The sequence below is a fragment of the Silurus meridionalis genome, chromosome 2 (assembly GCF_014805685.1).
Source record: "Silurus meridionalis isolate SWU-2019-XX chromosome 2, ASM1480568v1, whole genome shotgun sequence".
Taxonomy (NCBI): Eukaryota; Metazoa; Chordata; class Actinopteri; order Siluriformes; family Siluridae; genus Silurus; species Silurus meridionalis.
The window spans coordinates 5314360-5337588 of record NC_060885.1 but is presented as its reverse complement, the minus strand read 5'-3'; the positions used below and the strand labels follow the sequence as shown (position 1 = coordinate 5337588).

Genomic DNA, 23229 nt, shown 5'->3' with positions numbered 1-23229 from the left:
GTGAAGTTTATTTAAAACGAATAAATAAACGCGACTGCAATCCAAAGACATCCTAGACAACTGAGTGCATCTGAATTTTGCCATCAAATATGAGGCGGTATCAAAACGTTTTAAGTCTAGTTTTGTAACATGCCAACAAATGGCAGCACAAAGCTGCACGCACAGTCACAGGGAGCACCGAACTTTATAATACATTGTCCTGTGTACATGGGGAGCTGTGCAACTGGTACTATTCTGACCATGTGCGCTTCCTGTCACCGAACCCCTCCTCACACGTGAGTTTTTTCGCCGGAAACATGATCACACTTCTGCACCCACCCTACTCGCCAGATTTGACTGGCGATGATGAAGATCCCGCTGCAAGGCTGCCGTTTTTTGACCCCACTACGGAGATCCAGCATAAATCGCAGAAGGTGTTTGACACGCTTCAAAAGAAGACTTCCAGGACACATTCTAGAAGTGGCAGGAACGCTGGGAGTGCTGTATTACTGCGCATTGGGGACTATTTTGGAGGTGATTGTGAGAAAACATAAATAAATAAAGTGCTTTCTTGTAAACAGAGCTAGTCTCGAAATCTTTGGATATCACCTTGTATGGCTGGAAAAAGCCGAATGTACCAAAATTTCCATTGATATACAGCACATGAGATTACTGTAATGGGTTAAACTCAGGAACCATGCAGATGTATTTGGATTGTAATTAATCTAAACAGTCTGCTACGACTGCTCAGTTGCAATGAACAGTTTTGCACTCATATGTCCATTAGTGAACAGTTCATAACTTCAACAACAATGGAACTCAGATAAGGGGCATCAGGGGTGCAGGGTGAATATACAGCTATATACCAATATAGGTTAAAAACAAAAATAAAAACTTATCGGTATTCAGGAATCACGCTACACAGGTTGGTATTTATGTATAATCCGAGGTATCAAGGTCATCTCCAGAGTTTATTTTTTTGTTGGTGTTGGTGTTCCATCCATATTAATTGGCTATAAGATTGCTCTTTTAATCTCTGACAACACCAGGAAGTGTGAAGTTTGGGTGAAAAAAAAAACTATGCCGTACAATTCTGTTCCCTGGGAGATGAATTCCCTCCAGTTCAGATAGCGAGAAATCTTTTCCTGGCCTTTCCGGGGTTTTTTAGAATGATTTATAGCATTAATTATTTCATGTCATAGTTATATATTTAATATACGGCCTCAGTCTGACTTCCATTCTGCACCTTTTTTTCCATTTACATTACCCAAAGACAAATTTCTGACTGAAAAATAAACGACGTCACGTATCATCCGTGTCGTAAACACCACTTTAGAAAGCAGAACCCACTTTTCCATACATATGGACACGTTCCACTGGTGATTTTTCTTGTTATATAAAAAAAATATAAAAAATAAAAATTGAGCAGACGCCTTCTTCTGGCCGTAACTGGGCTTGATCTTCCAGCTCGATATCCAAAAATGGGTTGCTGTGGTTACTCAGATGGAATGATATGGTTTCGGGACAGTCTATCAACAAGTCCAGACAAAAGCCATTTTATCGAACACTATAAACACGTCCAGGCGACCTGCCCACGTCCCAGTGAAAAAAAAAAAAAGTACTAACGGTGGAAGGGCAGATCTGATACTCACCTGCGGCATTTGCTTAGCTGCAAAAGTTGCATCCTCTGAGCATTTTGCATTAGAACAAAGGCCTCACCCAGAAGGCGGAAAGAGATGGCAGATATTTAAAGCGCCCGGTGCTGAGAGCAAACACAGAGGTCAGCTGAGGATAGGCTCGGTCATGATGCGTGTAGTGTTTCACATCAGCTTTACCTTCATAATATGCTCCAGTCGTAGCTACATTGGAAAATCCACTTGGCTATAAAACGTATTAAAGACCTTCGGATTGCATTATGGTGTAAATAAAAAAGAGAAAATCTTTGACAACTTCCTTTTTTTTTTAGTGACACAAAGTTCTTTTATTGAACTCAGACGTGAGCGTCTGATTGGTCGAAAAAGCTGTCTGTCATGCTGTAATAGAGAAGGCTTTGTCCTTAAACGACTCTGCTGGAGCGGAGAGATTTTCATCAGTATTTTGGTTACCTTTCCCTGGCGATGTGTCAGCCCTACCACACCTCCGGTAAAACAGGCTTTTCCTTGCTGCCAGTGCGTGCTCAGTAAAAGCCCTTTTTTCAATAGCCCTCATTAAAACTGACACTGAATATCATTAAGCGCTGTGCCACGCTAAGCTCTTGATAATGACAGTATTTTTCAATTATACGCATGCAAAAAAAGAAAAAGGGAATAAAATCTCCACCACAAACCATATGGAGATGTTTTACAGGGCTAAGCTGCATTATATCAAATAAACTAGATATATGTGGTTTAGGACCCGGGCTGGAGGCAGAGCCTGGCGAGGAGTCGGAAGTCTGTCAATGCAGGAGAAAGGCTGTGAAAAGGCTCAGCTCGTCCATAGCACCCACACCAAACCTCGAGGATCATAAAGATCCCATCACGTACTGTACCATTATACGACCTTACCACACACACACACACACACACACACACACACATATACTGCAGCCTTAAAACAGCGGTGGAAAAAAGTCCGGCGCTTAAAGCTGACCATGTGTTTGACTGAAGAATGATTTGTAACCTAAAATGTACAACGTTTTTGGACATTTCCTTCTCCGTCCGCTCGATAAATCCTAATAAGAGCTAAAGCCGTACAGCGAAAGCTTGCTCGGTTTGAAATGCCTTGTCTACAGCGGCAGCCAAATTCCATAAAGCTTTGTCATTATGAAGGAACGGATGCTATTTTCGTCTACAGCTGTACAGCAGCACAGAAAGACCATTCAGTATACACTTCACGAACATCCCATTCCACACACACACACACACACACACACACACACACACACAGGAACTGGAGTGTACTAGCAGCCACCCCACTAGGGATTCATCTGTGGTGAGTACAATATAACATAACAACAACTATCCACAAACCCATAATGTAATTACTGTGGCACCTAACGCCATAATGTGGATGAGACAGATCTAAACATACCCCTGTAACATGGATGAGACAGACCCAAGCATAAACCTGTAGTGTGGATGAGACCAAGTTAAGCATAACCCTATAAAGTGGATAAAACAACGCTAAGCATAACCTCATAACGTAGATGACACAGAGCTAAGAATAACCACATAATATGGATGAGATAAATCTAAGCATAACCCTATAACATGGATGACGGAGCTAAGCAAACCCCGTAATGTGGATGAGACAAAGCTAAGTAAAGCCCTGTAACGTAAATGACAGAGCTAAGCATAACCCCATGACGTGGATGACAAAGAGCTAAGCATAATCCAGTAACGTGGATGAGACAGAGCTAAGCATATCCCCGTAACGTGGATGACAAAGAGCTAAGCATAACACCGTAACGTGAATGACAACGAGCTATGCATAACCCTGTAACATGGATGAGACAGAGTTTAGCATAACCCCGTAACGTGGATGACAAAGATCTAAGCATAACTCCGTAACATGGATAAGACAGAGCCTAGCATAACCCTGTAACGTGGATGAGACAGAGCTTAGCATAACACCGTAACGTGGATGACAAAGAGCTAAGCATAACCCCGTAACGTGGATGAGACAAAGCTAAGCATAACCCCGTAACGTGGATGAGACAAAGCTAAGCATAACCCCGTAACGTGGATGACAACGAGCTAAGCATAACCCTGTAACATGGATGAGACAGAGCTTAGCATAACCCCGTAACGTGGATGAAAAAGATCTAAGCATAACCCCGTAACGTGGATGAGACAGAGCTAATCATAACCCCGTAACGTGGATGACAACGAGCTAAGCATAACCCTGTAACATGGATGAGACAGAGCTTAGCATAACCCTGTAACGTGGATGAGACAGAGCTTAGCATAACCCCGTAACGTGGATGACATAATCGTAAGCATAATGGAAAAAATTTTATTACTTGGATTGATGCAATGACAAGGATGACATAGAGCTTAATAACATGTAGCATATAACACAGAGCTCTATTACATGAATGACATAGTGCTCAATGTAGTTCAGCAACACGAATGACACAGTGACACAGAGCTAAGCATAGCCCTATAACATGCATGACCTAATGCTAAATACAGAGAGCTGAAATGATGTAGACGACTCAGAGCTAAATATAACATCATAATATCAAAAATATGGTGCACAGCATAATGGAAACACATGAATGATGTGGTATGAAGCCATAACATGGAGAACACAGAGAGGCATGCCGTGGATGATGAAGACCTTAGAGTAATACAGTAATGTGAATGACATGGAGCGACCCTCCATGACCCTCCATTCGAATCTCACGGTTTATCACGGAAGCTAATACCTAATTGTCTTTTGTGGCTTCATAGGACACTTTAACCAATAAACAAGCAGAGTACTTATGCATAATCTACGCTACTACAGAACTGCATACCGTACAGTACATGTGCTCACCATAAATGTGATACAGTGTACTGTATTTCTACCAATTTACACAAAATCTATCTCGTTATATTCTTGCCAAAGTTTTTTATGTGCGTTTAAGGTGTGTGGAAGGATGATTTTTGGCTTAAACAATAAAAAATAAAGAATTTTTGGGGTGGCATCTGTATAATCGCGGTTTTTCGTTTATCGCGGGCAGTTTTGGAACGTAACCACCACGATAAACGGGGGATTACTGTAATATAAATGTCCAGAATGTCAGCATTTAAATTTGGAGCCATACATTTTGATATAATGTAGATCACTAAATGTAGCTCATCCCATAATACCAATGTCTTGAATGTCCCCATAATGATATGGCATTGACAGCACTGAGCTCTCCACAATGACACAATGTGAAAATGCATACTAATAATGCAATAATCCATAATACTGTAACATACACACTATAGACCTAATGTCATAATGCAATAAAATCTGAGTTCGTTTAGTCTCAGGTTCACACGTTGAAAGCATTTTTTCAGTGTTATTAAATGTGAAAACATACACGACAATGCCAAAGGGTATGAAAAAGAAAGTGTGTCATTGTGGCTACTCACTCCTTACCGGAAATACGATTTGTTTTGCGCATGCATGAAAACGCTTAAGAATCTATAGCGCTAGCGTTAGCTGTTAAAATCTTCCTGGTTAGCGGCTATGGCTTTTTTAATGTCAAGCTTTAAAAATTTCTCTTGAAAGGAGAAAATCCTGACAATTCTGCATATCGAGGAATTGAATGAATGCAGTATGGAGGAAATGGAGACATTTGTTAAAGTATGCTGTAATAAGTAGAACAGTCAAGTAGATCAAATCTTTGTTATATTAAATGTAAAACACACACACACACACACACACACACACACACATACATCTGTATTACCGAAATAGGGACTAACAAATGTTTTTATATTTAATGAATTAACTTTGTGCCAATTTAATTGATTACTCAATTTAATCAATATAATAAAAAATATTTGCAATATTAAGCATTAAAATTGTTTTCAAAATGTAAACTGTTCAAATGTGATAAAAACTGTTTACCTATTTATATAAATAAATAATAATAAACTATGCTAAAATGAAAAAAAATTTAAATATATATATATATATATATATATATATATATATATATATATATATATATATATATATATATATATATATATATATATATATATATATATATATATATATATATATATATATATATATATATATATATATATATATATATATATATATATATATATGTATATATATGTGAATTTTGTGTACCGTTACACCTCTAATAAATAAATAATAATTTAAAAAAACATTACAGAAAGGTTATAAATTAATTTGATCGACTAAAATAAGTATTTGATCCAGTACCAAATTCCGTATCAAGAATTCTGACTCCAAATTAGTCCTGTCCTTTTAGGAAAGAACTCCTAATATCAGCTTATTATGTGTATAAAAGACACCAGTCACAGAAACAACCAAGCAATTTTCATTTAAACCTTTCCACCATCATGGGCAAGACCAAAGAGCTGTCAAAGGATGTTAGGGACAAGATTGTAGACCTGCACAAGGCTGTGGGAGTCTGTCTGTCTGTCTGTCTGTCTGTCTGTCTGTCTGTCTGTCTGTCTGTCTATCCATCCATCCATCCATCCATCCATCCATCCATCCATCTATCTAATGCATAACTGTCCATACAACCATTATTATATAATAATTAGAAAAAGGGGTATTTATTCACAATATGGCAACACAAGTCTCTGAATAGTGTGCAGCTAGCATAACATGAGTAGCTACCCCGTTTTCCATAATTTTGTGACTCGAAAGCAAATTGCGAACTTTGTCAGAGTCGTGCGTCGTTTTTGAATCATCTTACTCAGCAGTTGAACAAACTGCGTCTTATTCTAGAGATTCAGAAATTCAGGGCGAGCTGCTATTTCCTCCCCTGGGTGTAATTGCGTTAAACGTACATAAACAAAAAGGAACAGATCTTTTTCAATGTCTGCTTTTCCACTGTGTCTAGGCCAGGAGTGCTTAATGAGGAGAGGCGCGTTTGCCTCTGGGGCAGCGAAAACTCTCTCTCTCTTGCACTTTCTTTCTTTTTTTCATTCCTTCTTTATTTCTCTCTCTCTCTCCCGCTCTTTCTTTCCGCTATGGAACGAGGCCACGTCAGACACAAACGAAGTGCCGTGCTGTGTTATTTCCCTGCTGTATTAACGCTCTCCCCGTGTCCCTTTCTTCTCCTACTGCTCTGTTCTCTTCTCTTTCTCTCTCTATTTCGTACGATCTGTCTATCATCTGCTTCGTCCTCCACACGACCCCCCCAGCACCACCACCACCATGACCACCACCACCACCACACATCTCTTTTACTTCCATTTTCCCCTCACCGTCGCCTCCCTCTGCTTTTAGTTCTGTCTCTCCTCCTTTCTCTCCATCTCTCTTCTGCTCTATCTTTCTGTAACTAGGCTGGGGTCAGGTAAGGTAGGGAAACATACACGTACACTCACTCACACTCTCTCTCTCTCTCTCTTTCTCTCTCTCTCACACACACACACACACACACACACACACACACACACACACACACACACACACACACTCTGAACTATGTCTCCTCCGCCTACACTACAGCATGCGAAAGCCTCTGCGCTTCCTCTTAAAGACATACTTCAACTAAAACGATCATAAATTAGTGCACCCTGCTAACACTATGCTATAGCTATGTTAGCTACAGTTTGCATTGGCAGTATTAGCTATGTTACGGTGCATCGCTTTGGGGAATAATGGAACGAGTCGACGATCCGCCGACGGCTTTGGGGGCGTGTTCAAAAATTCAGGTTGCGCAGGCTTATCTCTGAGGAGTAAAGTGCATGCAGTGTTGTAGGTCAGAGCTACGCCTCAGTGAAAAGCAGGATATGTGCTTTTAGACATAGCTGTTGGAAAAACAGCGAGTCTGGCAGTCTTGTATTGATTTATTTATTTTTTATTCCACAGCAATGTTGTTATTTATTTATTTATTTTATTTATCAAAAAAGAATGCCATTTTATTCGTTCTTAGTCACATTTAACGATAAGGAACATCCGTTTAACACCTTCTGTCTTATGCACTTTTTTGTTTTGCCACAGATGCATTATAGTGTGTCTGTTTGCATGCTTTATTTTATATTTGTTGCCTTTTTCCTTTAAAGGAATCATGCGAATGTCCGTACGAAGGTCCAAACCTTGTCTTCATGCACTCATGGAGGTTCCTTTATGCACAGCCAAAGACATTATGCACACTTTGTGGTTAGAGCTTGGAGAAGAACCGTGCACAAGAGTGACGTTTGGCGTCCACATACTTTTGGCTGCACAGTGTATGATCAAAATATATTGGTATACTCATAAATATGAACATCCTATTCCCCTTTTAGTCCCGATTTACTGTTTTCATGGAGCTGGTTGTGTGCACTGGTGCAATGTCCTGCTGGAACAGGTTTTGGGTCTCCAAATGAAGAAAAAATGTAATGCTGCATCCAAAGACATCGTATAAAACTGTGTAGGTCAAACTATGTGGGGGTTTTTTTGAGGAAGAGCCACATTTGGCTGGAAATGTCAGGCATCCAAATACTTTTGACCAAATATCATTAGAATAGAATAGTCTTTATTTGTCAAATATACGTTACAGCACAATGAAATTCGTTCTTCACATATACCAACTTGCTTAGAAGCTGAGGTCAGAGTGCAGGGTCGGCCATGATACGGCGCCCCTGGAGCACAGAGGGTTAAGGGCCTTACTCAAGGGCCCAAGAGTGTCAGCTTGGCGATATCAGGGCTTGAAACCCCGACCTCCCGTTCAGCACTTTAACCACTGAGCTACTACTATTGGATTGGACTTAGCCTTTGTTTTGAGACGGATTTAGACGTCTATTTAGCTTATTTTTAGCTGTACATCTATAGTGATTAACTGTGCTGTTATGTAATGTGCCCTACATGATTATGTAGAGTCATGATACAGAGCCTAAAGCAGCACTCACCTCAATGTTTAAAATAGAAACAGAAGAGAAATGGCCTTAGCATGGAGAAAGCTACAGGCTCTACATTAACACCGCACGCATCTGTGATCGAATTAGGTCTTAAAGGGAAAAACAAAACAAATAAGAGCTAAAAACTAATTCCACACATTCATGTTTCGGAATATGTCTGAGCTCCGGTGTATCTCGCGACTTCCGCTATTAAATGAGCCTAATTTGGGAACAACGCGTATTAATTCTTTGCAGCAAACAAAAGTAAACTAACATCAACAATCCAGCCGAGCAGCTCATTAGCAGGATCGTACTGCGTCGACGTGGGTGTGTTAGAGCGAAGAAAACACTGAAAGGCGCACCACATGCGCGGTCGCGATCCGGTACCCGAGGCAACACCAGGAAAACTGAAAAGAGCAAAGTGAAAAAATTTGCGGGCGAAACCAGGAGCCGCGACAGCAGGCTGCTGTGACACATCTCTGGCGGGTTTAAGAGCTAATGTAGTTACTGTAAATTTGCTACACTTTAAAAAAAAAAAAAAAAAAGAAGACGAAAATGTAACAGAATAAACAAATGTGTTAAGCTGTGGGACGTGTTTGTTAGGAACAACGAGTGAAAAAGTAAAGCTGTGAGAATCGCGACCGAATTTCAATTTTCGACGAGCTCGCGTGAACCGACCAAAAACCTGAAAGTATGCTGTCCATAAGATGGAGTGGAAGATCTTGAGTGGACCACTATAAAGCTTCAACCCTACTGAAAAGCTTTGGGATGAATGTGAACTCTGTTGGGATGAATGTGACTGCATCCCAGGTCTCCTCACCCACATCATTACCTGACTTTACTAACACCCTGGTGGCTGAATGAGCATCTCTGCAAGCACACTCCAAAATCTAGAACATCTTCTCACAAGAGTGGAGATTATTATGACGGCTAATGACTAAATGTGATATTCAACACGCGCATACAAATTTTATGGTCAAGTCTCCACGAACATTTGTCCAAATAATGTATATACAGTATATTTCTTGTTTGAAATGCTTTCGGCTGTTTTTTGGCTATTAATTTTGAAACTCTTTTGTTGGGAGTTTCTGCTCTGTGCAGCTTGCGTCTGCTCTAAATGCTGAGTCAGCTATTTTTTGTCTGGACTTTCTTTCTTTCTTTTTTTTTTCCCCTTCTAAGACGGAAACAATCCAGAGGTTTTTATCTGGTGTAGTTTTGAGATTTGAGATCTTTCTTTTATTTAAATTAGTAAATTCAAATCCAAGAAATAAAAATATGTGGTACATATTGCAAAACAAATGATAAGAATAATTGTAAAAAATGAAACAAACAAACAAACAAATGATAATTTTACAAATAAAATACAATCATTTAAACTAAATGAATTGTAGAAGAAGAAGAGGAAGAAGATGTTTTCCTTTTTCTCTAATTTGTTTTCCAGACCTGATTTAAAAAAGGCAGTCTTGGAATTCATTATAAACTTCTTAGGCAATGGAAACTTTTGCACTGCTATTTAGTTGAGTTTTTTTTTAAAGCTCGATAAACAAAAAAAGGCATGTTGTTCACATTTTTTTTTCAATACTAGTAGCCGAGAAGAAAATGCTCCTAAGTCTAATCATTTTGGTTACACGTAATGTGCTTGGCTTTATACTACATTTATACTACATTATATTGGCGGATTAAAGAAACAAGCTCATGGTAGTTTCTTTGTCCAATCAGTGGTTTCAAAACAAAAAATTTGAAATCCTAAATAGGATGTTGTTCATGTGGGAAGACTTTAGCACCCAAAAATAAAGACTACAATAAAACTAAAGAAACTAAAAAAACCTTATGTACTAAAAGAAAATGAAACACGTTTCTAGACCTGGTATTATTTAAGTGTAAAATCGGGCTATTCGATTCGAGTTGTTCAACCTACTCAGACGAATTTCGAAGTCTACGCAGGTAATTGGATGTAAAAAAATAAAAAAAAAAAAGGGGAAAATACTACGCCTGACTGCCGAGACTCGATAATTAGATGCTGCTATCGGACACAGAGCTGTTTAGAGAATCAATGCTGCTTCTTCATGGCCACCCGGGTTTTATATGTAAACACACTACCTGACACTACCTGACAGCTCCACTGCAAACTCCTTAAGTGTGCTGAAATACAGTAACTACAGTTATTGGCTCATTTTAAAACCTACTATATTTCTCACGTGTACAGCACAATGTCATTCTTTCTGCGCATATCTAAGCAATGGTCAACCTTGATACAGCACTTCTGGAGCACGGAGGGGGTCGGGGCCTTACTCAAGGGCCCGAAAGTGACAGATTGCCAATACTGGGGGGTTGAACTTCCTGATTTTCTGATCAGTAGCCCAGAACCTTGGCCACTGAGCTACCACTTTCCACCAAAACCTGATTCAAATCATATATAATCAGAGACTAAATGACAGCAGAAGAAAAAAGAGAAAGTGTGAAGTCGGTATGAGCGAGCAGGTTGTAGAGAAGAGAGAATTATTTGCGTGTCGGACAGTAAAAAAGTACTAAAGCAGTACTAAAAATGTAAGAACAAAATAAATACATTTATAATTAAATAATAATTTCAGTTCGTACTAAAAGTAGGTACTAAATTGAACATATTAGTCGTAGCTCAGTGGTTAAGGCTCTGGGTGACTGATCAGAAAGTCACTCTTGGGGCCCTTAATCAAGGCCCCTAACCCTCTGTGTTGGAGGGGTGCTGTATCATGGCTGACACTGCACTCTTTCTTTGGGATATCCAAAAGAAACAAAAATTTCGCTGTGGGATCAATAATTCTGTTCTAAATAAAAAAAAGGAGGCCTCTTTAGGGACCACTGTGTGCAGATAAAGATGGTTTCGTATCAACGTCCTGGGGATCCATGAAATTAAAAAAGCAACACAGGAGATTTGAGTGTGGATCTGGACTGGTTCTTAATATCAACAGTCTGCTACAATGGCTCAGGACCACCAGTTGAATTTAATCACCATCACTGCGCACCTGAACAATGATAAACTGTAATAAATGGACATTCGATGCCACCAAGATAAGGAGGAGTTCCCTTTTAAGGCTGGTTCTTCTCAAGGTTTCTGCCTCATGCCATCTTAGGGTTTTTTCAAACTTGCAATTATAAAGAAAAAAAAACGTATACATTCTTTATTACTGCTTTATCTCTGTAAATCTTCTTCGAGTCAATGTCCACTCTACAAATAAAAACGAGTTTAATTCTAAATTAAAAATATAAAAATGCAGTTTGACTGGACTGAAGGTCAAAGGTCAAAGGTACTTGTTGCTTTACCGTATCATTGTCCTAGTTAGTCCTTTTGTCTTGTTGTTTCATGAAGAGAATCTCAGAGGAACATTATTTGGTTTCACTGTGTGCTGTAGATCAGCTGTAGATTTTTAAAATGACAATCAAAGCCACTCGACTTGATTCGACTTGACCGATTCGTCCCTTTGCATCGAAACCAGACAATATCAGTTTATACGATGCTTTGACCACTTTACTACAAATCGGTGAAACGTGTGAAAATATCCCCAATCATCGGCTCACGGAAAACAACGACTGAATAAAAGCAGCAGCGAAAGATAGAAAAACAGGATGTGAAGTTGGTATGAGAGAGACGAGTGTTGAGACGAGTGTCGTACCTTCCACCGCTCTCTTGAAGAAGACTTTGCAGCTCCCGCACGTGACGACACCGTAGTGGCACCCGGACGCCTCGTCCCCGCACACCAAACACACTTTAGCAGTCGAGGATGAGTGTCTGAGTGGAGCGCTGTGATAAGAACACACACACACACACACACACACACACACACACACACACACACTTTATTTAGTCGTAATAAAACCAATAACAGCGTCACTAATGACCACGGTGCTGAGTTGGCAAATCGGTAATAATCAGGCTAGAAGGTGTCAAATCATTCTTATAAAAATAAAGTGCTGACTTTTACGTCACTGAGTTGGGTCCGTTCGCTCGTTTTTTGATACATTATCGCGTATCTGGTAACAGATCATTCGCTCCAAATAAACTTTATATATATGTACACTTTTCAGAGAAAACGTATTGAGACTACTGCCTTTTCCATCCACATGTGGTTCTTCCCCAAACTGTTACCATTTATGGTGCTTAGCGGACATTTTTCCCCACCTTTTTCAATTTCTACACCTGAGCAGTTGAGGGTTAAGGGTCTTGCTCGAGGGCCCTGCTGAAGGGCCCAGCAGCGGCAACTTGGTGGTGCTGGGATTTCAACTCAAGACCTTCTGTTAAGAAGTTAGACTGGAAGGGTAGTTTAGTGGTAAAGGTGTTGGACTTCTGTTTAGAAGGTTGTGAGTTCAAATTCCACCTGAACCAAGCTGCCACTGCTGGGCCCTTAAGCGAGGCCCTTAAACCTCAACTGCTCAGTTTGCGAATGATATGATTGTAAGTTGCTCTGGATAAGAGCCTCTGCCAAATACCGTAAATGTTAACTATGTTCATTTCAGATTAATTAGAGACAGAATTCAGTATACAGATGCACAGATTTAGTGAAGTCTTTTTTTTAAGAAAAAGAAATAATAACTCTTTTAGGCATCAGATCCAAAATATCATTTGTGGACTGACTGGTGATTGTTTTTTAACATATGAGTGAAAATGGATTGTGAAGTTAGAGAGAGAGAGAGAGAGAGAGAGAGAGAGAGAGAGAGAGATAGTACATTGCACTATTTCCTGTTTATCTAAAAATATTAGTATTTTATTTGCCTTTATTTGCTCTTTACATTTTCATTTAATTCTCCTGATGTTTTTTTCCCCTTTCTTTTTTCCCTTCGGCAATATTTACCTGCTCCACAAAATTTACCTGCTTTGGCAATATAAATGTGCACCTATTTGTCCTGCCAACAAAGCACCTAAAACTGAGAGGAAAAAAACAGAGAGAAAGAAGAAAGAGGGAATAGAGTGAGGAGAGTGTGTGTGTGTGAGAGAGAGAGAGAGAGAGAGAGAGGGTGAGAGAGAGAGAGAGAGAGAGAGAGAGAGAGAGAGAGAGAGAGAGAGAGAGAGAGAGAGAGGGGCAGACAGATGAGAGAAGAGTTTGAAAGAGCATGTGGGAGAGTGAGTGAGAGAGAAAGGGAGCATCTGAAAACTGAGAGGAAAAAACTGAAGAAAGAAAAAGCAAGTGAAGGAAGTGAAAACTGAAAAAGAAGGAAAAGAGTGAGGAGAGAGAGAGAGAGAGAGAGAGAGAGAGAGAGAGAGAGAGAGAGAGAAAGCAAGGCAAACATAAGAAAGAGAAGAGTGAGAGAGTGAGTGTGAAAGAAAAAGCAGAGAAGAGAAGAGAAGAGAAGAGAAGAGAAGAGAAGAGAGAGAGAAGAGAAGAGAAGTGTGGCAGACTGAGAGATAAGTGAAAGGGTGAGCTTGAGAGTGAAAGATGAGAAGAGAATAAAGTGAGAGATAGTGAGAAAGAGGTGGACAGACAGAAAGAGAGAGAGAGAGAGAGAGAGAGAGAGAGAGAGAGAGAGAGAGAGAGAGAGAGAGAGAGGGGTATTAGAAGTAAAGTATTGAGGTATAAGTGAAATAAAACACTTTTTTCAATTCCATTACTGGAAACTCAGTTTGATCACATGACCCACAAATCTATGATTCCTTCCTGCTGACCTCATGGCTGAAGTGTTGCACTTTGGGTTTGACCTAAAATATGACTTAGTCACAATCTGATGTGGGAAAGAAACAGGAAACGCTGAAAGACACGAGAGGAAATCCATGAGCACTGACTATCAGAGCGATGGCTGATGGTTGTTCACCTCGATCCTGACTACAGAACACACATTCGGTAAGCAGCTTATTAATTATTTATCGCATACCGTTTGAATCCCCACCCATGGAGAAAGTATGGCCTGTTCTGTGCTCTGTGAAGTGTGTGTTTGTGTGTGTGGATGTTATGCGCTTCTCCTGCCGTTCCCAGGCACCCGAAAGAGTGCAGCATATGTCAGTGACTCACAAACGTATGCTTCGTCATTTTGCTCCAGATCAGAAGCTTGTTCAGAGGTGGTCTCCTGAGATGGGCTCCGAAAGTGAACAACAGCTCCCAGCGCTACCCTTTCGCCCGTACAAACGCTCGAGTTACATCCCACGACAAAGGCCAAGCAGCCCAGCCGTTTGGGACAGGCGCATAGAGAAGGACGCGGAATGACAAAACAGCTACAGAGGGAGTGTGAGAAAGAGAGAGCGAGAGAGAGAGAAAGAAAGAAAGAAAGAAAGAAAGAAAGAAAGAAAGAAGGAGAAAGAAAGGGGGAAGGTTTTCATCCTATGCCCTCCAAATGCAATCGAAACAGTCAAAAGGAGAAAAAAAACCCGAGGCGTGCACTCCAAATAGTCGGGCTGACTCGGCAGAAATCCGATTTAGTCTGGGAGAGAAACCTGACATAAGCGTGAGCGTGCAGAAGTGTGGCATCGCCTCCGAGCTCAAAGTCACCCCCTCCCTCTCTCTCCCTCTCAGAGACACAGCGACCTAATCAACTCGCATCTCACGGAAATGACTAACGAGAGCATTGAATTCCTCTGTCGTGAGGTAGAGGTTAATGCATTGGACTTCGGACGAAGGTCATGAGTTCAAATCCCAGGCTGCCACACCATGCTGCCGCCCCTGAGCAAGGCCCTTTAGCTACTTAGTTGTATGATTGAGATATATATTAGTAACTCAGCATGAATGTTAATTTATTCGCTTCTCTGCTGTGATTAATCCAACACTGTATTATTAGATTAATGCTTTTTATTGAGTTGAATTCTCAAATCTGATTGGTCAGAACAAAGTGTTAATTAATTTTCTGTAACAGCAGCTCTAGCAGCGTTTTACAGCTGAGGTTCCATATCATGCACTAATTCGACATTAAAACTAATAATTTACATGCTATATGGACAAAAGTATTGGGACACCTGACCTTTTCTGCCATACGCAGTTCTTCTCCGAACTGTTACCACAAAGCTGAGGGCACACGATTGGATGCGGTATAATACGATTTTGCGTCCACTTTAAAATGGAAACCCAAACCTGTTCCAGCATGACAATACCCTCGTGCACGAAGCCAACTCCATGAAGATATGGTTTACATCGTTTGTATTATAGTGGAAGATCTCCTGCTATAGAGCTCTGATCTCAACCCTACTGAACACCTTTGGGATGAAACTCTGATTGCACCCCTGGTCTCCTCACCTGCACCAGTACCTGCTTACTAACACTCTTGTGTCCGATGAACATAAATGTTGCACTCCAAAATCTAGTGGAACATCTCCCCAGAAGAGTGGAGGAAATTATAATAGAGATTAAATAGAGACTAAATGGAGCGGGATGAACAAAAAGCACATATGAATCTGCCGTAAAGTTGATCTATAAGTTAGTGGGCTTACAAAACCCAGACAAATTTTCACCCCCAATCCAGGGCAACGCATCTGATGACAACGTTCAGCTTTTTTTAATTTAGTTTAACATTCAATGTTAAATATGGCTTAGCCCAAATCCTATTGGCTAGTTTAAAATGGGGCGGAGCTAATCTATATGTCCCACCAAGGCATCATTGGAAGTTAATAATGAATAATAAATGATTGTCCATTTCAAGCCACTTCACATAGACTTCAATTGGAATTATTGCAAACTGGTGTGGCAAAAAAGGAAATAAAACACTTTAAGGCGAAAAAGAAAGATAATCAATTCCAGTGATCTATTCCCATCATCCTGGTCCATCACTGATTATTTTTTATAACAGCATGCCTCTAAGGTATTTATTCTTAGCAGAAATTGGGTTACCAGACCTGCTTTTTTCCCATTTTGTGCAATTTTATGAAATTGACAGAGAACCAGTTCTTCCCTTTTTTTTCCCCCTCTCGCTCTCACTCCTTCCCCGTCGCTAATGAGCTCCCTCCCATCACAATCAATAGTGCATGGTAATTGTCCGCTTAACATTCTGACAACATCATCGCGTCCTAACGAGCCGTCTGCTCTCGAAGGCACACTCGGCTTCGAGCGAGAACTTGCAGAGGCTCCCTGACACAATCAGGGGAGCTGATCTAATTCTATCGCACCAGTCTAAACACGCATTCAATTTGTTAGTGGCTTTAGCTCGCCCCCTTGGCGAGGCAGACGATTCAAAGGCCCCGAAGAGCCGATCGCCGTGGGCACTTGGCACGCGTGATTAAAAGGAGCCTGACTGCGTTAAAATCAAATTTTGTTTACAAAAGTTTTTTTTCCACTCTAAAAGCCTTGTGTTGAAGCGAAAGCAGAAAAAAATCACAGGGAGATGAGACAACGTGAGTCCTCGTGCGAAAGGCAGCGGGTTAGTGTCCGGTGAAAGCGCTGACGTGCGGAGGGCGAAAGTGTGGCAGTGTTGTGAGAAAAACATCAGGCCGTGTGCTAAATTTGAGATAATAACACTCCATTAAACTAATGCAGTATGACATGACGAACAACACGCACAGATTAGCTGAATTAGCTGCAATGTTCAGAAATGCGGCCTGAAAGCAGCTGCAACTGGCTGAAAAATCTATTTGTGAAAATCGGCCGATGTGCCGTGCTTGTGTCTGTGGACAAAAAAAGCTTCTTTTTTTTCCCGGGAAAAAAATATAAAAAACCTTTCACCTCTACCTCTTTAAACGCTATGGTCTTGTGAAACCAAATATCGCAGATTTGAGTTGATAAAAACTTAAGGCAGCAGATCAACTGGAATAAAACTATCAGCCATGCTGGTTTCGGAAAAGTGTCAGGTTTGTGTATTAAATTGGAATTAATGTAATCACTCCGTAGATGATTATTTAGATCTTAAACAGTGCATCTTTTTCGTTTTTTTCTTTTGTGAGAATAATTAGCAAGTGAGTCTTTAGTTAGATTTAATATGTTCCTGTTCCCATGTACATTATAGCAGCTATAGTCACTCCTTCACCAGGATCAGGAATATGGACCCCACAATCCTCTCCAAAGTCATGTGCCTCAATGCACACCTTTTTTTTATTCTGCTTTATAAACATACTATTCACAATCCTTTTGTTTCTATGCAGCAAACAAGAACAAAAAACAAACAAGAATTGGTCAGTGAATAGTAGAAGAAAGTGGACAAATGAGTCCAAATTTTTTGGTTCTAACAGAAGAACTTATGCAAGACGAAGAACAAGAGAGAAGATGTTAGCAGACTGCCTCACCCCCACAGTAAACCATAGAAGTGGAAGATAGATGGTTTTAGAGCAGGGAAGGTTGGAGACTTATTGCAGGTAAAAGGAATCCTGAACCAACATGGCAACCATTCCATACTTCAACACCATGCGGTTCTGTCCGGACTGCGACTCATTAGAACACAATACAACAAGACAATAAAGTGAAGCATTTGTGTGTAATTTGTTGTAATATGCTGTGTAAATAAATTTCACAAATTAATAATAATTTATTGAATAAATAGAAGTGGTACAAACAGGTACGTTTTAGTACTTTCACATTTTGAAATATTTTTTTTTTCTTCAGGTCTCCTTTTTCTCACCCTTCAGTCGCTGACAGAGCAACAATTTAACACTGATAACTAGTAATAAATCAGAAAAAGAAAAGCATTTCCTTTCCAAAACGTCGAAAAAACATACTGCATACCTTCAGCCTGAGACGTCATGCTAATCGGTGTCTATGCTAACATCAGCTCTTTAGCTTTACTAACAAGCGGAGCGTGATGCGTAATCGGCCAACAATCACTCCATTTAACTCGATTATGCAACTGAATAATTGAGATAATTGTAATTACAGCGGTTAAAGGTGTGTAGTTGAGACTTTGATCATTAATTCAAGAAAGGTGAAAGTTATTTCATGTATAAATTTATGTGTAATTTAACAACCTGTTTAAAAAACTTTCAACTAAAACAATAAATAACTATTTGAATCTAACTATTTTTCTATATTCTGTTGTTCCTCTTAAATTTTTTTTGAAACACTATTACATTTTATCTGTAGATTTTAATTTTATATGAATTATTTTAAATATTTTACATTTTTGAAATTTTACTCCTCACACTTCCCATATGGTTTTGCCCAATAAATCGAGCTCTATCCTTTTACGAGCACACAGAAGTGTAAATGTTTTAGCACACACAAAAAAAAAAAGCTTGATATAAACGTAACTCCGTTCCGCTCTACAGCAGATGTTGAAGATGAATGTGGAATCGATGGGAACTGATAGGAGACCGCGTTAGACACGGCGGCACGAGCATTCCCAGGATTGTTTGGATTCTGCATACTTTACGGCTCTTTAAGGAGCCCGGAGTCAGCTGAGATCCGCAGCAACTCGGCGCCGAGGCTTCGCGATTGACGCGAGACTGACAGATCGACTGCGAAAAGACACAACCTACGAGCTAACCCTGTTCACTGCGACGCATGTTGGGGTTGTCAGGTGTCAATCTTCTGCATGGAGCTCTTTTTTTTCCAGTGGCTGTTTAGAGAGTGTGTATTTGGCCTGGTGCCTAAAAAAAAGAAAAAAAACCCTCTTGTCGGGTGAACTGTTGAACTGAATGCTGCTCTAGGAACTCTGCCGGAGCTGTAGGAAGTGTGACGCTTAAAGGGGCAGCCTGTAATTTTTAGAGTGCTTCGTGTGAAATTGGAATAAAAACACTGGCAGAGATTTCTTCTTCCTGTCTCGGAGCAGGCACGACTCCTCCGCTCAAACCACATGCCGTCTTAATTGACATTATATTTGAAAATAAGCCCATGATTTGTGATAGTAGGGTATCTGCAAAAATGAAAGGGAAATTTTATAGGACTGTGGTGAGACCTGAGATGTTGTATGGTTTAGAGACAGTGGCATTGAGTAAAAGACAGGAGGCGGAGCTGGAGGTAGCAGAGCTGAAGATGTTGAGGTTTTCGTTGGAAGTGACGACGATGGACAGGATCAGAAATGAGTTTATTAGAGGGACAGCGCATGTAGGATGTTTTGGTGACAAGGTGAGGGAGGCGAGATTGAGATGGTTTGGACATGTGCAGAGGAGGGACATGGGGTATATCGGTAGAAGAATGCTGAGGATGGAGCCACCAGGAAGGAGGAAAAGAGGAAGACCAAGGAGGAGGTTTATGGATGTGGTAAGGGAAGACATGCAGGTAGTTGGTGTGAAAGAGGCAGATGTAGAGGACAGGGGGGTATGGAGACGGATGATCCGCTGTGGCGCCCCCTAATGGGAGCATCCGAAAGAAAAAAAAATTGAAAATAGGCCCAGTTGAGCAGATATGTTCAGGAAGAAGGCGGGGTTAATTTCAGGGCCAGAAAATACGTACATGGATTCACATTTAAAATGTCTATCTTTTACATAGAGTTGCTGCCAATCAATTCAAAATGACCTAATTTTTCCTCTCACAGTTTAAACAATTGTTTTCTATGTTCTAATGTGAATAAAATATGCATTAGCAAATCACTGCATTTTGTTTTTTTATTTACATTTTAGTCCCAATTGGGGTTGTATACTGTTTGTGACAGGATATATATTTACCACTTTTGATGGTATTGAAATGTTGTTTTTTTTCAGTGAGACAATAATTCTTAGCTGTTATAGCATAATTGTTGCAGGAAGTAACTTGTTTCACAGACATTATGAGCATTAAATGTAGCCACAAATAAAAGATCTTCACCCTACTCCACATCTCACCACCTGGATGATGATAATATAACAGCAGGTGACACCTCAAACACACTTTCTTCTACAGACAGAAATTTTTTCCCCCACATTTTTCCACAATCCTGTGCTGTACAAGGTCATAACATTTGGACCAAAGTCGTTTTTCTCTGCTTCCTTGACGAACGTCATATAAATGCTTGATAGTGAAGAGGCCACTTCTGAGGGGAAAAAGGTCGACGCTGGTTTCTTTTTTCTCTCTACAGCTGACTGGGGAGCCGTTTTCCCTGATTGGATCAGGATTCTCAGCCACTTAGTGCTTTCTGTCAGCCTGTGAGAGACAATAGGATAATCGTTTGCCTGCTAATAAAATCTGCTAAAACAGTTCCTTTATGTTCAGACCATAAAGGTGCAGTGTGTGATACTGGACTTTCTATTGAAAAATCTTGAGTATACAGTATGACTTCACAAAGCGGGTTACACTCAGAGATGCCAAAAGTACACACATCGTTCACTCAAGTAGAAGTGCAGATACTCGTGCTTTAATAGACTCAGGTAAAAGTAGTAGAAGAAGTACTGACTATACTTTTTCTCTCAAGTTAAAGTAAAGATGTTTGGGCCCAGACATGTACTTTATTAAAAAAGTAGCCTTTACTACTCCCTATTTGAGTGTCACACTGGTAACTGAACCTCACCATATTAATATACTGATATAAGAATTCAAAATGTTATTTAATAAATGTATCCAGGCTGAACATCTACCATATAGAACACAAGCAGAGAAAAGATGCTGATAATCAGGTGATCAGTCATGTTTACATCACTGACTTCCTCTGTCTCATCCACGTTAACCCCAGACTTCTTGTTGCCTTCTGCTTTGTTCGTTGTTCGCTTTGTAAACTAGTCTAAGTCTGTGGTGGGTGAGAGCCAGGAAATGATACGCCAGCGGTAGATTGAAAAAGCCGCGCGATGACAGGAAATTGGTTGAGGAGCTGAAAACGGCGCAATGAGAAGATCAAATACTGATCACCAAATAGATTAAAACTAAGTAACGAGCCTGGTTTGGAAATGTAAGAAGTAGAGAGTACAGATATTTGTGTAAGAAATGTAGAGTGAAAGTAAAAACGTGTCAGAAAAATAAGTAGTAATGAAGTAAAATACTGATTCCAGAATATTCTACTTAACTACAATAATAAAGTATTTGAATCACCTCTGTTTACATGAACAGAATATGGATTTAAATAATAAATGTAAATAACTAACTAAAAAGTCCCATGTCTAATATGAGGTCTAATAAACAATACAAACTGGAATTGCAGCTTCATTTTGCATAACAAAAGTATACATTCAGAAATATTGCAATATTTAATTAAGCATTAAATTCACTTACTAAATTGCTTCTATAAAAAGGATAAACCATAGATAATAAAATAAACTTCAATGTTTGGCTCTTACAATCTGTATGAGACTGTAGAAAAGACATTACTCATAATCACACACTTGAGCTCTCGTGATATTTCTCACTCTCCGGTGTATGTAATGTTTTAATGATTCATAATCACACTCTTGGTGCCACTCAAATGAGGATGGGTTCCCCTTTGGAGTCTCGAGGTTTCTTCCTCGTACTGTGTATGGTTATAAATGTGATGAAATGAATCAAATTATGTTCTCTGTTCGGCTGCATGTCGTATCCCAAAATATCACTTATTACAATAACACAACACACATACATACACACACACACTGTGCTGCATTCTTTGAATCCTGCTGTCTTTAATTCGTGTAAAAACTAACACACAAAAAGTTGCAATTCCGCAAAGCCTACATTTATCGATCTCTTCGCTCTATCACTTTTCCTGACTTTTTCTAACCTACAGAATCCACCTGACTCTTTCACATATTTCTATTCTTCTCTGTGAGGCACCGAGCCAAGCGAGTGAAACATGTTCGGATGGAGAAGAAGAAGAACGGCCTCTAGGTATGCAAAAAAAAAAAAAAAAAAAAATCCTTAAAAAAAAAAACAAACAAAAAAAAACACGCTTCACTATATCACCTTCACACATCTCCTCTCACCTGCATCCCGCCTGCACACACCTCTGCATGGAGAGAAAGAAGACAAGGAAATGTGCGGTGGAACCAGACAGACTAGTCCCATCGCTCTCAAGAACAAGAGCGAGAGTCTGACTGACAGAACTTCGCGCCGCATAATTAAAATATGGAGCTCAGGAAGATAGCATGAGGGTTTGCTTGGCTCTTGCACAAAAAACAAAACAAAAAGACTTTGTGGATAAAATCAGCATGACCCTCAGTGTTAGCTTGTGACACTGATTTCTATTCGATCACATTTGATTAGCACCTTAGCAGTCATAGCTGGTAGTCAATGTTATTAATTAGCAAGAATGATGACTAGCCTGTACAGAAGCTAACTACAATTTCACCTCTTGGTGGTTTTCAATACAAGAATATGTACTTCATTTTAAATGGAAGTGTGAAATATAATATCTGAGGCCAAAACTAATTTCTAAACATTGACATATATGAAATAAATTTTATGGACAGTTAACCATAAGATTTGTACTCATTCAGCCATGTGTGTGTTAGTAAAATCAGGTACTGATGTAGGTGTGGTGAGTTTCCTGGGAATTTCAATTCATCCCGAAGGTGTTCAATAGAGCCAAAGCAGATCTTAATGGAGCTGGCTTTGTATACAGTGGGCATTGTCATGCTGGAACAGGTTTGGGTCTCCTAGTTCGAAAAAACAAACAAAATCTACCATATCCAGACATCCTGTATCTCCAACTTTGCAATTTGGGGAAGTGTGGAGGAACCAAAGATGGTGGATAAAAGTCAGATATCTCTTACCTTTTTCTATATGACATAAAGATGAAACTGGTGCGTTCTTATATTTAATTAAACCACATTCCGATTGGACAGAAAGTGTTGAGAGTCAATTGCGTGAATGTTTACTAAATTAAAAAACGAAACACAATAAATATACTTCAGTTCGGTAACAGTAATTCAGCACCTTCACACCAACCTCTTGATGGACGTTTACTTTTAAATAATCGAATTAATGACTAACACACCTTTTAGCAAAATAAT

At 39.8% G+C, this 23229-nt stretch overlaps 1 protein-coding gene across 1 annotated transcript in view; it reads right to left on the bottom strand.

Moving 5' to 3' along the window:
• Positions 1-23229, bottom strand: part of nr3c2 (nuclear receptor subfamily 3, group C, member 2) — a 134454-nt gene that overhangs the window by 48638 nt on the left and 62587 nt on the right. Inside the window, exon 3 of the mRNA XM_046833428.1 lies at positions 12176-12303. Within this exon, the coding sequence (XP_046689384.1) occupies positions 12176-12303 (128 nt within the window). The remainder of the gene's footprint in view (positions 1-12175; positions 12304-23229) is intronic.